The sequence below is a fragment of the Toxotes jaculatrix genome, chromosome 9, assembly GCF_017976425.1.
Source record: "Toxotes jaculatrix isolate fToxJac2 chromosome 9, fToxJac2.pri, whole genome shotgun sequence".
Taxonomy (NCBI): Eukaryota; Metazoa; Chordata; class Actinopteri; family Toxotidae; genus Toxotes; species Toxotes jaculatrix.
The window spans coordinates 10,631,062-10,644,446 of NC_054402.1; the positions used below are offsets into that span (position 1 = coordinate 10,631,062).

The 13,385-nt window shown below is 45.6% G+C and overlaps 1 protein-coding gene across 1 annotated transcript; it reads left to right on the forward strand.

Moving 5' to 3' along the window:
- Positions 1-617: 617 nt before the first annotated feature.
- znf296 (zinc finger protein 296) lies at positions 618-11,190 on the forward strand. Its single transcript, XM_041046286.1, has 3 exons — positions 618-865; positions 3,474-3,827; positions 7,651-11,190. Exons 1-3 carry the CDS (start codon positions 814-816, stop codon positions 9,423-9,425), a joined length of 2,181 nt encoding a protein of 726 aa, XP_040902220.1. The 5' UTR covers positions 618-813; the 3' UTR covers positions 9,426-11,190.
- The last annotated feature ends 2,195 nt before the right edge of the window (positions 11,191-13,385 follow it).

Sequence of the window (13,385 nt, forward strand, 5' to 3'; positions counted from 1 at the left end):
TCTTTTACTTACAAGTTATACACTGAGAAACACTGGTTATTTTTCTTTGGCTTGCATATGTTAAATATTTCATCAAATGTCGATCTTAAAAATACTAAATGCTCCTTAAGACACCTTATTTGATTTAAAAACTTGTGACAGGCGGTTGAGGTTCAATCAGTAGGTGGCGACAAATCTGAGCTTTGCGGCTGAAGATGCTTCACTGCAGCTTCTCCTTACCGAGTCTTTCTGCTGAGTTTTGTGGCATTTTATCAGAGTTTTTGGTGTTTTTTTTTTTTTTTGTTTTTTTTGTATCTCTGTAGCAGACACAGCTGGTGAACAAAAAAAGGAGAAATGAGTTCTCCTCTGGTTCCGGTTTGGTTTTGTAGACACCTGTGGAAAACCAGCGCGCCAGTTCCCCGGAGCTACTGAGGAGGAACTAGATGTTGATTTCTACTATCGGGTATGATTGAAACAGACAGTTAAACCTTGGTAGAAACCAAAAGGAGACTGTGTAAAAGAGAAAAGTGATAAAGCGTGTTAACCGAGGTGGGCGGGGTCAGGGTCGGAGGAGCGGCGGGGCGGGCGGCGCCTACACTCGCCCATGCCCCTTTTTGCCCTCCGCTCGCTGCGGGGGAAGAAGTGTGAACTTGAACGCTGCCTTCACCGCTCAGTGCGAGTCCAGGCAGAGGCCAGTCAGTCTTATCAGTCTGTCCCCGCCGCTCGGGTTTCGGTCAACTTATCGGAAGAAGGAGCCGCTGGGCGGATTTTTGGTTCGGGAGGGTTTTGCTGTTTGAGACCCAGAAAGGTGCCAAACGCGGAACGCTCGACGCGATGTCCAGGCGCAAACTTGGAAGCAGACCGCAGCACCTGAGTGCATTTCAAGGTAAGCCCGAGAGAGAGCAGCGGTGTGTGGGGCACGTTTAGACTCGCGGAGACGGATGTGATGTTTTCTTTTTAGGTGAAACTAAAATAAATTCGGGTCATGGTTTTGTTTTATTGCCAGTTTGCGCGCATGGTTTGGATGCGCGCTGGCACTGATTATCACAGATTCGTTGTTGTATTAAGTAAATGATGGGTGAACGTGTTATTCGTTTAATTTTAAAACAACAACAAAACACTTCTCATTAGCTTTTTAAAGTATCTTTGTGTTTACATTGGTGTCAAGCGGGTCAATGTGGAGATATTTTGATCCATTATGCTCACTTTGCAGGCAAATATTTAGATAAGGGCTTATAATTTTCTTGTCGTGTTTGTCCTGATGTACACTGAGGCTGCAGTCGTGCACATAGAGGAAGGACCGGTTTGTTGGCACGCTGTTTTCAGAGGCTACAGGTCCGAACACGATGATTAATATTTCCAGGTTAGACGATGATCAAGTTTCTCGGTCTGTCTTTGGTTCGTGTGGGACAGTTTTCTTCCCTCTGCTCCCGGGATACATCATTTGTTTAATGCCAAGAGACTGGACTCATCCAGCTTTTTTACACCATGAAACACTTACTTACTTACTTTTTTAAAAAAAATAATACTTGGCCAATTAAAACACACTCTTAAATGAAAATGTAGACTATATCCAATTTGATCCTGTTCAGATTGTTCAAACATAAAGACAGCGATGCGAAACGTGATGCTTGAAAGGGAATAAGAGGGAAACTTAAAAACACCATTTGTTTTTTACAGTTCTCTACTGGAGACCAGTGGTGCATGTCTGGTGTGACCACAGGCCCTGACTCAACCCTGCCTCTCTCTTTGTGTGTGTGTGTGTGTGTGTGTGTGTGTGTGTGTGTGTGTGTGTGTGTGTGTGTGTGTGTGTATGTATGTGTGTGTGTGTGTGTGTGACCGCGCCTTGCAAGTCTGCACAAACAGCGCAGCTCTGAAACAGGAAAGGTGACATTTTTGAGTAACAACTGGCGAGATCCGACTTCAAACTGTACTGTCTGTACCTGTCCTGTGTGCTAGCCGGCCTAGCCCGGGCAGGTGGATCCAGTCCAGGCATCAAGGTGTGCCCATGACCGTGTTGAGCAAGAGTCTACTGACCCCTCCTCCCCCTCCTCCTCCTCCTTCTCAGAGCTCTACCTGACCTGAGCTGGGAGAATTTCTTAAGACATTTACAGAGTTTACACAGGCTCTTAAGAGGTTTGCTTTAAGTTGTGTCCACATTCACATGCATTTCAGCCTGCAAACCACAAAAGATTTGTCAGGTGATTACTGTTGTGTCAGATGAGCTGTCCTGTACGTTTGTGAGTACAAGAAAGCCCCCACAGACACACAGGGGCTGCTCTTATCTCAAACACCTTCAGTCACTTTTTTTCTCTTTTATTGCAATCCACTTCCTGTTGAGAAACCAGCTCCCGCTGCCTGTGGCTGGTAGGGCAACATATTATTGTGAGTGAAAGCTGAAAGCCTAAGTCATAATCTTATACTTTACAATTTAATAATTCCACTTGTCAGATAAACTGGAGGCTGATGTGCCCTGCTCGGCTGGACCGTTTGGCTGCTCTCTCTCTGCACTCAGCAGTCTCATTCAGGGCAAGCGGATCTGTTTTAGGTTGGTTAAAGGAAGTGGTCAGTATTGGCTGAGCAGATTGGCCTAGTTGCTGTAGTGCTTACAACTGAAAGTAGCACTTTCAATCACCACGCCTGTATGCTGTTTCCACTGAGGTCTAACAGCACTATTTCATGTTGAGCTTTGGGTTGTTAATTTGCAAGAGCATAATTAAAATGGTCCTTAGAAGAAATCCAGTGTGGAGCAGCATATTTTGGTGCTGTCCATACATTCAGTGGGATTTTAAAATTTTTTTTAGACTTAATATTTTGTTCCCCTCTTTGTATTTTGGACAGAGAGGCAAAGGTTTTTATAAAACCGATGTTCTCTGGTGATGTACCTCCTGAAGAAGTAAAAGAAAAAGAAGCTGGCTTTAGAGAACCCTCTCCACACAGACTGTTTTTCATAGGTACTGTTGCCTACCTATGGAAAAAAAAAAGACTTACACATCAGCACTGGATGAAATGCGATTGTTACTCTTGTGACACAGACAGTGATTGATAACTTTTTGAAAAATAAATCACAGCAACCAGTGATCATTTTCCAGATAGTTTGGCCTATAAAGTATTAGAACAGTCCGAGGTGACATCTTCAGAGGTTTTGTTTTGTCTGATCAACAGTCTAAAATCCAAAGATATTCACTTTACTGTCAAAACAGGAGAGTATTCACATTTGAGAATGAGAATGTGGAGGGCTACTTAACTAATACATTTTCTGTCAATAAATTAATTGACTGCTTTTTGCAGCTTTATTAAAACATTGATCTTTATTTCTCTCCCCAGTACTGAGGGGTGCCTAAATCCCTGTGTGATGAACTATACACGTGTATCTGTCTGTTAACTGATGGGCCCATCCTACTCTGTTATATTTAAAATAGTTCAAAGTTTTAAAATGTCATCTCTGTCAGTAACTGAACTTTCTCTCTTCCCCTGCTTGTCATATTTTTCAGATGCCACTGACGCGGCGGATGGCACCGGCTCGTCAGACGACCCTGCTCCTCCTCCTCCACAGGTCCGAGCTCCTGACCAAGGTCGTGACCTCCTGACCTGCGGCCAGTGCAGCCAAGCTTTCCCCCTCGCCCACATCCTGGCGTTCATCCAGCACAAACAGGGCGGCTGCCGCTCCCGAAACCAAGGCCCAAACGCCAGCGCCACGCCCCCCTCACCTGCCAACCACGCACAACAGCGTGTTGCAAACACAGAGCTGGTGCCGGGCTTCATCGAACTGAGGAGAGGGGTGGCCAGGGACAGAGGTTGGGGGGAGGAGTCTGGCGTGAAGGTGAGGGTGGAGCCCAACAAACCAGGTGAGTCCTTGGAAGAAGAAGCAGAAAAAGAGGGCAGGTTGCTAATTAGTGACTCTGTTTTTTTGTTTTGTTTTATTTTTTTCTTTCAACCGCCCTCCTCTTCATTTAACAACTGTTCCCTCTGCCTCCCGAGTCCAGCTCATTAGCTAGCCGTTGCCATTAGCAGGCCTGCGTGAGTTAGTGACGCACAGGCTAATTGTGTGGAAAGGATAGGCGTCAGGAGCGTTCGGAGGGGACCAAGGGTCCCATGAGGGCCCCACACTGAGCACCTGAGCTCCAGAGCTCCTTCCCGTCTCCCTGACTGTCAGTCTCTGAGGTGGAATGGCCAGGTAAACATGTTTCTCCCTCTCTGTCTTCCACTGTGCCCTGGACAACAGAGACGGATGCCACGTCCCCTCAGAACCAGCAGAGAAGCATATTTCAGTGTTTATCAGGCCCTTTAGACTGTTTCAAAAAGGGCTTTGTGGGTTGAAGTGATGCTTCGTAGTATGAAATGGTCAGAGGAGCGGATGTGTTCGTGCAGCTCTCCTCGCTGTCATGACACTGTAATGGAGGACATTGCATCATGTGCGGCTCCTCTGCCATCTCCCACTGTTCTGCCCCGGGCCGAGCCACCTGAGCTCCTGGGAATCTCTTCCTTCCTCCTGCTTTTTCTTCATCTTATGCATCATCTCCTCTCTCCTCTCGCCCCTGTTTTCATATTTTCTGTCTCTTAAGGCTCCCCTCGCTTCTCCTCCTGCATAAATTTATATCATACATTCGCACTGATTTTCCTAAAGGTCGTTTTCTTCACGCCTTTTCTACTGCTGCTGTCTGTGTTTTTTTTTTTTTTTATAAAATGACTGTGGACACCATGATGGTCGTGCCAAATATAATATGTCACAGTGAGGGTAAAGCCCATCAAAACTCAAATCAGCAATTCATGACTTCTCATTACAGTCCTTTTAAAAAATTTCATGTCCAGTCGCTAACAACGCATTTGAGATGTTGTGTGAGAATTATTGTGTTTTCCCTGCAAAGGTCAGATGTATTTGAAGGTCACCCTGTGTCTTCAAAGTGAATGTGGGATGTTGTAAATGATTGCAAATGGACAGAGCATCTTGCAACACACTCATAGTAGGTATGAATGCCCCTTTGCACATTTTGAAACACTCTCAGTCATGTACACACACACGTTAGCAGTTCCTTCCTTTGTGTAACGCTCAGGGGACGGGTGCACGCACCATTTCCGTTTGTCCACAACCCCTCTTGTTTTTCTCTTTCAGTCTGTTTTTTTTTTCATCTCTTGCTCTGTCTCTCACTTACAGTCAGAAAACTTATGAGTTTAGTAATTTGGTGCCTGCAGTATTATACAACAAAGCTAACACGTGCACAAGGCGAGGGGGGGGCATGACACCCTTTGAATAATGCAAAAGTGGGTAAGTTAGGATTAAAGTTTCATTAGACAATTTAGGTTGCATTTATTTAGAGTCCATCATTGTAATTTTTACCCAGAGTTCAGTGTTCTCATCTTCGCCGATTTTATGAGATGTTACGTAAAGTTTGAGTTGTTGCATGTTAAAGTAGCAGAGGACGTTTTTAGTTGGACAAACGGCAGCCCTGTGAGTGGTAGGAAGTCTTGTTTTGCTTGAGTGGCGAGCTGTTTTGTGGGAGGGAAACTGAGCATCTGAATCTTCTGAGATGACTGGAAGTGAAAGAGCAGTTATCCCACAGCAGATAGCTCCTCCATCCATTTTCTGTATTCAAGAGTGAAGCAGAGAAAAGGGGGTAGAGTGGGATGGATTACTGAAGAGCCGCGTGCATCTGTCTCATTCCTTTTTATTTATTCTCCTTGTTTGTTTTTTTTCCTCATCTCCAACACCACCCCCCCCCATTTCTTCCCCCATCTTCAACACACTTTCGCTTTGCCCTCTTTCACCCCCCCCCCCCCCCCCCCCCCCCCCCCCCCCTTTTCTCCTCCCCCTGCCTCCCAAGGGAAAAGAGATTCTGCCTGCTGCTCGTTAGTGCTCCCAGCCAATCTGCATTTTTAATTAGTAGTTATTGCTTCTGCTTAATATTCAAGTGCTACCCCGGGCCAAATGGGAATCCTTACAAAAAAAAAAAAGCGAGGAGTGAGAGGCAAGGAAAGAGAAACTGGCTGGGTATTGTGTTTCACTCCAGGACCCCGAGACAAAAGCCCCCCCCACCCCTCCACCCCCCTCAGGGAAAGATTTGGAAGGTTTTTGGGGGGGGGGGGGGGCAGAGGGGTGAGGAGAGCCGGGGTTGGAGGATGGGTCTCAAGTACAATCCAAAGGGGTGACATATTTTCGTGGTGTCTCTTGGCCCCCTGTACTACATTATAATCTTTTTATCTCATTTTCTTTTTATCTCCTGAGCCCTGACCTACCTATCTGTCTATCTGTTTTTTTTTCTCTGCTCTCACTCTTCACCCTATTTTTAAAAGAAGTATCTCAACTTCTCCTGGGTTTCTCCTCAGGCTAGGTTAAAGGACATGAACACCACATCTCCTCTCGTCTCCAGACAGAGGGAAGGCGGGAGAGGGGAAAAAGAGAAAGAAACAGTTGCTCTCTTTTTCATCTTCACTCTCCTCCCCCCTCCAGTAAAATACAGAAGGATTTGACTTGAGGAAACATGAAAGAGGCTTATACCAGAGTCGGCTTTGAACCTCTCCAAAAAAGAAAAAAAAAAAAAAAAGAACTGTTTTCCCCCTCAATTTGGGGATCTTCTCTCCAATTTTGATTTATGCAGAAAGGCCTCATTTGTCAAGCAGGCTGAGTCAGTGCCTGATTTGCATAAAGCGTTCGTTTTCTACGTTCTGCTAATTAGCAATTTGCAGCTTAATTGGAGAGTGGCTCTCGGTAAGGAGACAAAGCTATCCACATATAAAAATATCTCCAGATGTACTTTGCGACATGGCTTGCCTCTCTGTTGGCCTCTCAGCTTCTCTTCTGCTTTGGGTCCAACTATTGTAACTCTCCTTTCCTCTTACTCATTTTGTCCTTTCCGCACTAAATCCTCAGCCTCACCTGGCCCTTCTCTCCATCCTACATTCATTTGAGTCCATATCAATCTGCGCTACTCTTCTTGGAAGATTAGGCTGTTGTCATGCTGATACTCATGTTCCTGTTGAGCTTTTATAACTTTAAAACTGCAATAATCTGTACTTTCATACTAACAAGGGGTCACATGACTTCTTGTATGTCAAAAAGGTTACTCGGAGTGATGAAACCACAGATATTTATCACTCAATTCTTCAGTTCCCCTCAGCTCTACAGAGCTTTTTAACATCTTTAAACTCATTGTTTTCAATTTCACTCTCACCTCTCTCATTGCATTATTATTGGCTGGGCCTGGTGGCTGTTTTTGCAACAGACAAAGCTCTAGAAACCCACTTTGCAGTACATGTGCATACATTATGCATCAGCACCAATCATACATCAGCAAACATACAAACCTAGCATCTAGCTAGTGAACATGGTGGAGCATTTAGCAGCTAAAAAGCTGGTGGACACCAAAAAGCAAGCTCAAAGGAGAGTAAATATTGGACTTGATTTCATCAGTTGGACACAAACACAACTCCAAATAAATATTAGTGTTTGTCACAAGGAAACTGTTTGCCAATGTATCAGCTTTAAAAATATGTGGATGTTGTGTTCACAGCTTGTTTACCCTGCCCCTGAGTGGCCAAAAAAATCAGTTTTTGCAGGCTTAATATGTAAGAATTTACAAGGCACCTCAAAGGAGCATGACAATTTTTATACTATCTATTCTTTACTAACATCCATTAATCACTAACTCCATTCTGTCTATATTTGTTTTCCAGTGCCAGAGGAGCCGTCCTACTTCACCTGCCAGCAGTGTGAAGGCGTGTTTCCATCTGCATGGGCGCTCTTACAGCACGCTCAGCACACACACTCCTTCAGCATCTACCAAGAGGACGTGGAGGATGATGCAGACATGAGAGGAGGCGGAGGAGGAGGTCTTGAAGAGCACAAACCTGCTGCAGCCACTCTGGACCCACGCCACCTGAGCCAAGCTCTTGCCTCAGCCTTTCAACCCTCTGTCCTGCGTGTCAATCGCTCCCGTCAGGCATACACCACCTCCACCTCCTCCTCCAGTACCCTGCAGGCTCTGAACTTTTCAGTGCGGCTCAGGGAGCTTGCAGAGGGGAATAATAACACCACTGGCAGCTCCCCCGGAGGCCTGGTGCTGTCTCCATCCTCTTCTCCACCAGCAGCTTCTCCCTTTCCTCAAACGGGTGGCCTCCAGACCGACTTCCACTGTGAGGTGTGTGACCAGAGCTTCCAGTCTCTGCGTGCCCTGTCCACCCACCGCCGGACTCACGCCTGCGAGAGGCCGTATCACTGCGGAGTGTGCGGGCAGGCCTTTGCCCAGAGTGGCCAGCTGGCCCGACACATAAGGAGCCATCACAGGGAGGCTGGAGGTGGAACAAGTGGATATGAGTCGGTGGAGATGGTCTTGATGGAGGAGGATGTGGGGAGGCAGGGGATAAGAGGGAGATTCCAAATGCAGCCAGCTGGTAACATAGCAAAGGGAGTGGTTGGTGCCCAGGGCCCCTCTGAGCTGGACCTGACCCTGCCCAAACATCCCTCCATAGCTTCAGGCCTGATGCTGCTGACTTCGCAGGTCAGACCGTCAGACAGGGAGCTGCTAAGACTGTACCAGCGCCAGAGAGAAGGGGGAGAGGGAGGGGAGGAGGAGGCAGAGGGGCAGGGGGAGCCCCAGCACACCTCACCCTGCGCCAGCCCTTCTGAAGGCTCCCTGGAGAGCGGAGAGACAGGGGGCAGCGGCGAGAGCGGTATCGCAAGTGGCAACTGCACACCCAAACGTCCAGAGATGGGCGACAGAGTGCGAGGAGTTGGAGACTGGGAGAACGAAAGAGGAGTTATCATTGAGAGGGAGAAAGACTGGAGCTCAGCCAAAGTCAGCGAGGCTGTGCAGGAGTGGCAGAGGGAGAATGAGCGGAGGAGTGTAGCAGGAGGTGTCAGCAGTGGAGGAAGCAATAATAATACTACTGCTGGTTCAGCTGGGAAGAAGAAGAAAGATGAGGCCTGCGAGTACTGTGGTAAACAGTTCAGAAATAGCAGTAACCTGACTGTGCACCGTCGCAGCCACACAGGTGAACGGCCTTACCGCTGCGGCCTCTGCAACTATGCCTGCGCTCAGAGTTCAAAGTTAACACGCCACATGAAGACCCATGGAGCCCAGGGAGCTAAGGCCTCCTTTTTGTGCCAGCTGTGTGCGGTGCCCTTCACCGTCTACGCCACTCTGGAGAAACATCTGAAGAAAGTTCATGGCCTGAGCCACGCCAGCGTAGGAGCGTACGCGCAAGCCAGCGCTGCAGACACTTTAGCTGCTATAAAAGCTGAAGAAGAGGCAGTGGTGGTGAAAATGGAGGAGGATGAAGGCAGTATGGATCAGATAGAAATGGAGAGGAATGTGGTGAAAAGCATGGAGGTGGAGGAGGGTCAGAGCCAAGCAGAATATGTGGAGAACAGAGGGAGTCCAGCCATAGTGGGCGATCTCCCACCTGAAAGCAGGGCAGAAGTGAGCTCAGCTTTGACTTCTGCACCATGAGTGCTGTTCTCATTCACAGATTGGCATTAAAAGAGCACTGTATAGGTTCAAACTCACCCTTCAAATAAAAAGAACTCATCCCATTCTTGAAATGACAGTCGAGTTAAACTGGAATCTAAAGAAGAAGTTGCAGCACTGTAGAAAGCAGCAGGCAGTCCCGTTCCTCTCTGCCAGCACTGAGGCACACAGCAGCTATGTTGTTCACAATTGTATGCAAAGCTGCTGGGTGAAACTAGGTGCCTACAGTTCTTTAGACCACAGAGCAAAACAAGGCCATGACATTCAGCAGGGAGATTACCAGAGCTCTTGAACAGGAAGTGAACTGCCAGTCCACACCGACACAGGAAACTGATCACCATGTTGCAGTGCAGGATGCAAAAGACGAGTGATTTATCTCTCTGGTGACCCACTGGACAGGTGGAGACGGATATTAACTGTCAGATAATACATAGAACGGATTATATTGAGTAAAAAAAAGCCTAGAAATAGAGCAATGTTAATATATTTTCAGCATCAGCAGATAGAGGGAGGTGATATTGTGCTACCTAGCTGTTTTCTTTTGAGAAGACCTTTTAAAGACTAAAGATGTGTTGGACAGACACAGGGGTGAAATGAATCCAAACACTGTCCGCCTGCAGTTTCTCAGACTCCTCTTTTTAAAGGCGCTTGGTTGTCACAACACTTGTCACTTAACGTAATGTTTACAGGGCTCACAGGGGCCTAGCAAGGTTGTGCTCTGACTTCTTTGTGACAGTATGTATGGATGACTTTCTGTTGTTGTTTTTTTTTCTAATTTTACAAATGTGAATGAGGAGGCTTTAAAGTCTTACATACTGATGTTTCTTTCCCCATTAGTTTCTATGCATAAAAGACCTGCAATTTTACCTACATGTGAAACGGGTGTGTATTATTTTTCTCTATGTGTACTTAGTATTGTGATGGTAATTTCTCTCTTTCATTGTTTACATTTGTAAAGTGCCGGACTGCTTGAAGCTTGTGCATGTTTTGCAGCCATTTAAAACTTTTTTTTTTCTTTTTTTTTGTTGACTGTGTTTGAATTCTTCCTAATTTATGAATGCTGCATGTTGGTGATTGTGTATCTGGAAAAAGTTTGTTTCACTGCTGAACTACAGAGTTGAGAGGTGTGGTAGTAGAGCGTTGACTGGTGGAGTTTTGTGCGAGCACTTGGGTGAGTGAGTTGTGTGAATGTTTTTGTGTGTTTGTGTGTACATAGAACAAAAAAAAAATCCTCTACTTGAACCCCCTGTCCTGTAATCTCGTGTCCTAAGCATGACATGGCTGGTCATAATCACTGTGTCGTGCTTTGGACAGGTCATCATGTGTCAGCAATGAGGGTTTAAACACAAGTTAAGCATGAGGAAATCTGTTCATTTAACAGATATAACAAGACAGAGCCTTCAAGTAGAGTGTTACCGACTTTTTCCTAACTACTGTGATGACTTTGTGTTACCGTATCTGATTTCTACTTGCATTCGTGTCAGGGAAAACAAATTCTTGTAATGAATGAGTGTTGTAATGAATGATTATGATTGAGTGCAGTGTAACTGTTCAGGGATAATATTTTGTACATAGATGGACATACTTGCTGTTGCTACACTTATTATTATTATTAATAATATTATCTGCCTGTCACTGTTACATGCCCTCCACTTTTCCTAGCATTGTCTCCTTTTCGCTGAACACTGGCTGTTGTGAAGCTATACCACTCTGCTGTCTTTGTAAACTTGACACCATTTTGTACCATGTCATGAGGAGCCTCAATAAAGAATTGAGGTGAAATAATTTGTACTGTGGAGTATTTTTTTTTGTTTGTTTTGTTTTTTTGACTCCCACTTGTGTCATTTTCTACTTGTGGTTGCTATTCCGTGCATGTTTATTTTATTTATTTTTTCTTATTCTGGGGAACAGAGCTTTTGAAACTATTTTAAGTGTGTTTTCTCACCAGGATGTTGTCTCAGTCAGCGTGGGTCATTTCTCTGAGGACCACAGTCAGCGCTGAGTTATTAATTTTTAATTTGAGCGTTTGGATTAGGGACCCTCACTCCTTGTTTACATCCTCGGGATGTTACTGGCTTCGCCTAGAAACACTGTAATGTAATTCCAGCCCGTGTATGTGAGTGAGTGTATTGTACTGTATGTGTGTATGTAGATATATGAGTTGGTGTCAGCCATCCAGCAGGTTGTGGGATGGGTGCAGCAAGCTGTGATGGGACATGGGCAACAAGGATTTCTCAGGACACAAAATTGATGGGAAAAGGGTGGGGGGCAGTTTGGTTATTGTTTGTGGGCATGTTAGGAGGCAGAGCAAGGTAGGTGGGGAGTGTCAAGGGGTTGGGATAATTGCTGACTCCATTTTAAGGGCATAAAACCCTCTGCACCAGCATCTCTGGCCTTAACCCCACCCCCACCCCCCCTAATGAAAATGAAGTTCTATGATCCCTCTAGCTCATTAACAGCAGGTCTTTTAATGAGCTTTCAACAAGGTGGGGGCTGGGTAGATGAAGAGGAGGAGTGGGGTTGGATGGTGGAGGGTTGGGGGGGGGGGGGGGGGGGTTATTGCACCAGATGCACACACGCCCACTCCTGCCAATTACCATTGTGTTATTGAGAATAAGGAGGAAGTGAAGACAGAAGCCCCTCGGACCCAGATGAGTCAGTTTGTCCGTTTCTCTCCACAGAGACAGAAAAAAAAAACTGGGAGAGAGGACAGTGCAGGTGACAGGTAACATCCTCCGTCTCCCTCTGGTAAACTCTGCCCTGCTTGTCTGTTGGGCGCCACAGCCAGCGCCATTTGGTGCTCGTATGGACCCAATTATGTAAGGTAAGGTGATACACAGCAGAACACAGCACAGTAGCCCCTACAGCAAGTGGATATCTTTTCCTTGTCCCTGAGTGCCCTTTGTCTTCCTACAGTCCACACCTCTCTGAGCTGTTCACAAACCCTGCACACGCCACTGTCAGCACCCCAACCAGCCAATCACAACATGAAGAGATAATCGTGTCTGCCAATAAGAGGGTGAGGCCAACATTGTGTTTTCTGACCAGTGCATGCCCCTGGGCAGCAGTAATGTGGACTTTAAGATCTAATAGCTGTGTCTCAGCTCCACAGAGAAAACTTTTGTTGGGGTAGAAGTTGGGAGAAGTCGCTGCAGGACAGAAACACACACACAGACAACAGGGGATTTAATATGCTAAACACTCTTTACCTCTACAATGAAAAGATATATTGAAGTAAGCACAAAGAATATGGGATTTTAGTTGTGTCATTGTGACACAGTTTAAAAGTGGCGCTTTCTGCATCTAAATGGCTGTGTTACTGTTACTGTTCATGCTTCATACAGGACTGTTCATGAGTTAAAAGAAAGAACATTGAACAAGCCAATCGGCTCGGCTGTAGCCAGGATGTTAGAAATATAGATAAATTTGAGTTTTGATATTTATATTTGTATCCAGTAAACTTATTAAAGATATTGTCCATAAATTTTGTTTCACAAAATGAAGACAAATATAAGCCCTCTCAACACCTCTGATGGCAAATTGTAGAATCTGAAATTAAATATCTTCATAGTACAGAAGGAAAGATCACAATGTGAGCTCCCTAATGATTACTCCCAAATTGACAGAAACATGACTGAGGTGGTGACCTGAATGTCCTCAGTGGTAGCTACCGACAAAGCAAGGGCAACAACATAAAATTCTAACGTATGGGTTAAAGACCTAGTTAAACATAAACATCTACACACAGGTGATCCAGCTTCAGCTCCTGCTGCTTTGCAAACATTTAAAAGCCTTTTTTTCCAAGATGTGTAACTGACTATAATCTGCACAAGAGTGTAAGAAGATACCTTTAGAATGATTTATTATCTGCCAAAGAGAAAGCGTAGGCAAGACAAACAGAGGGAAACCCAGGACAAAACCTTGGGGAACACCACAATAGTT

Excerpts from the sequence above, each read along its gene's own strand:
- znf296 (XM_041046286.1), top strand. The coding sequence starts at position 814 with ATGTCCAGGCGCAAACTTGGAAGCAGACCGCAGCACCTGAGTGCATTT. Across the intron at positions 866-3,473 it reads GCACCTGAGTGCATTTCAAG|ATGCCACTGACGCGGCGGAT; the intron begins GTAAGCCCGAGA and ends CATATTTTTCAG. Across the intron at positions 3,828-7,650 it reads GGTGGAGCCCAACAAACCAG|TGCCAGAGGAGCCGTCCTAC; the intron begins GTGAGTCCTTGG and ends TTTGTTTTCCAG.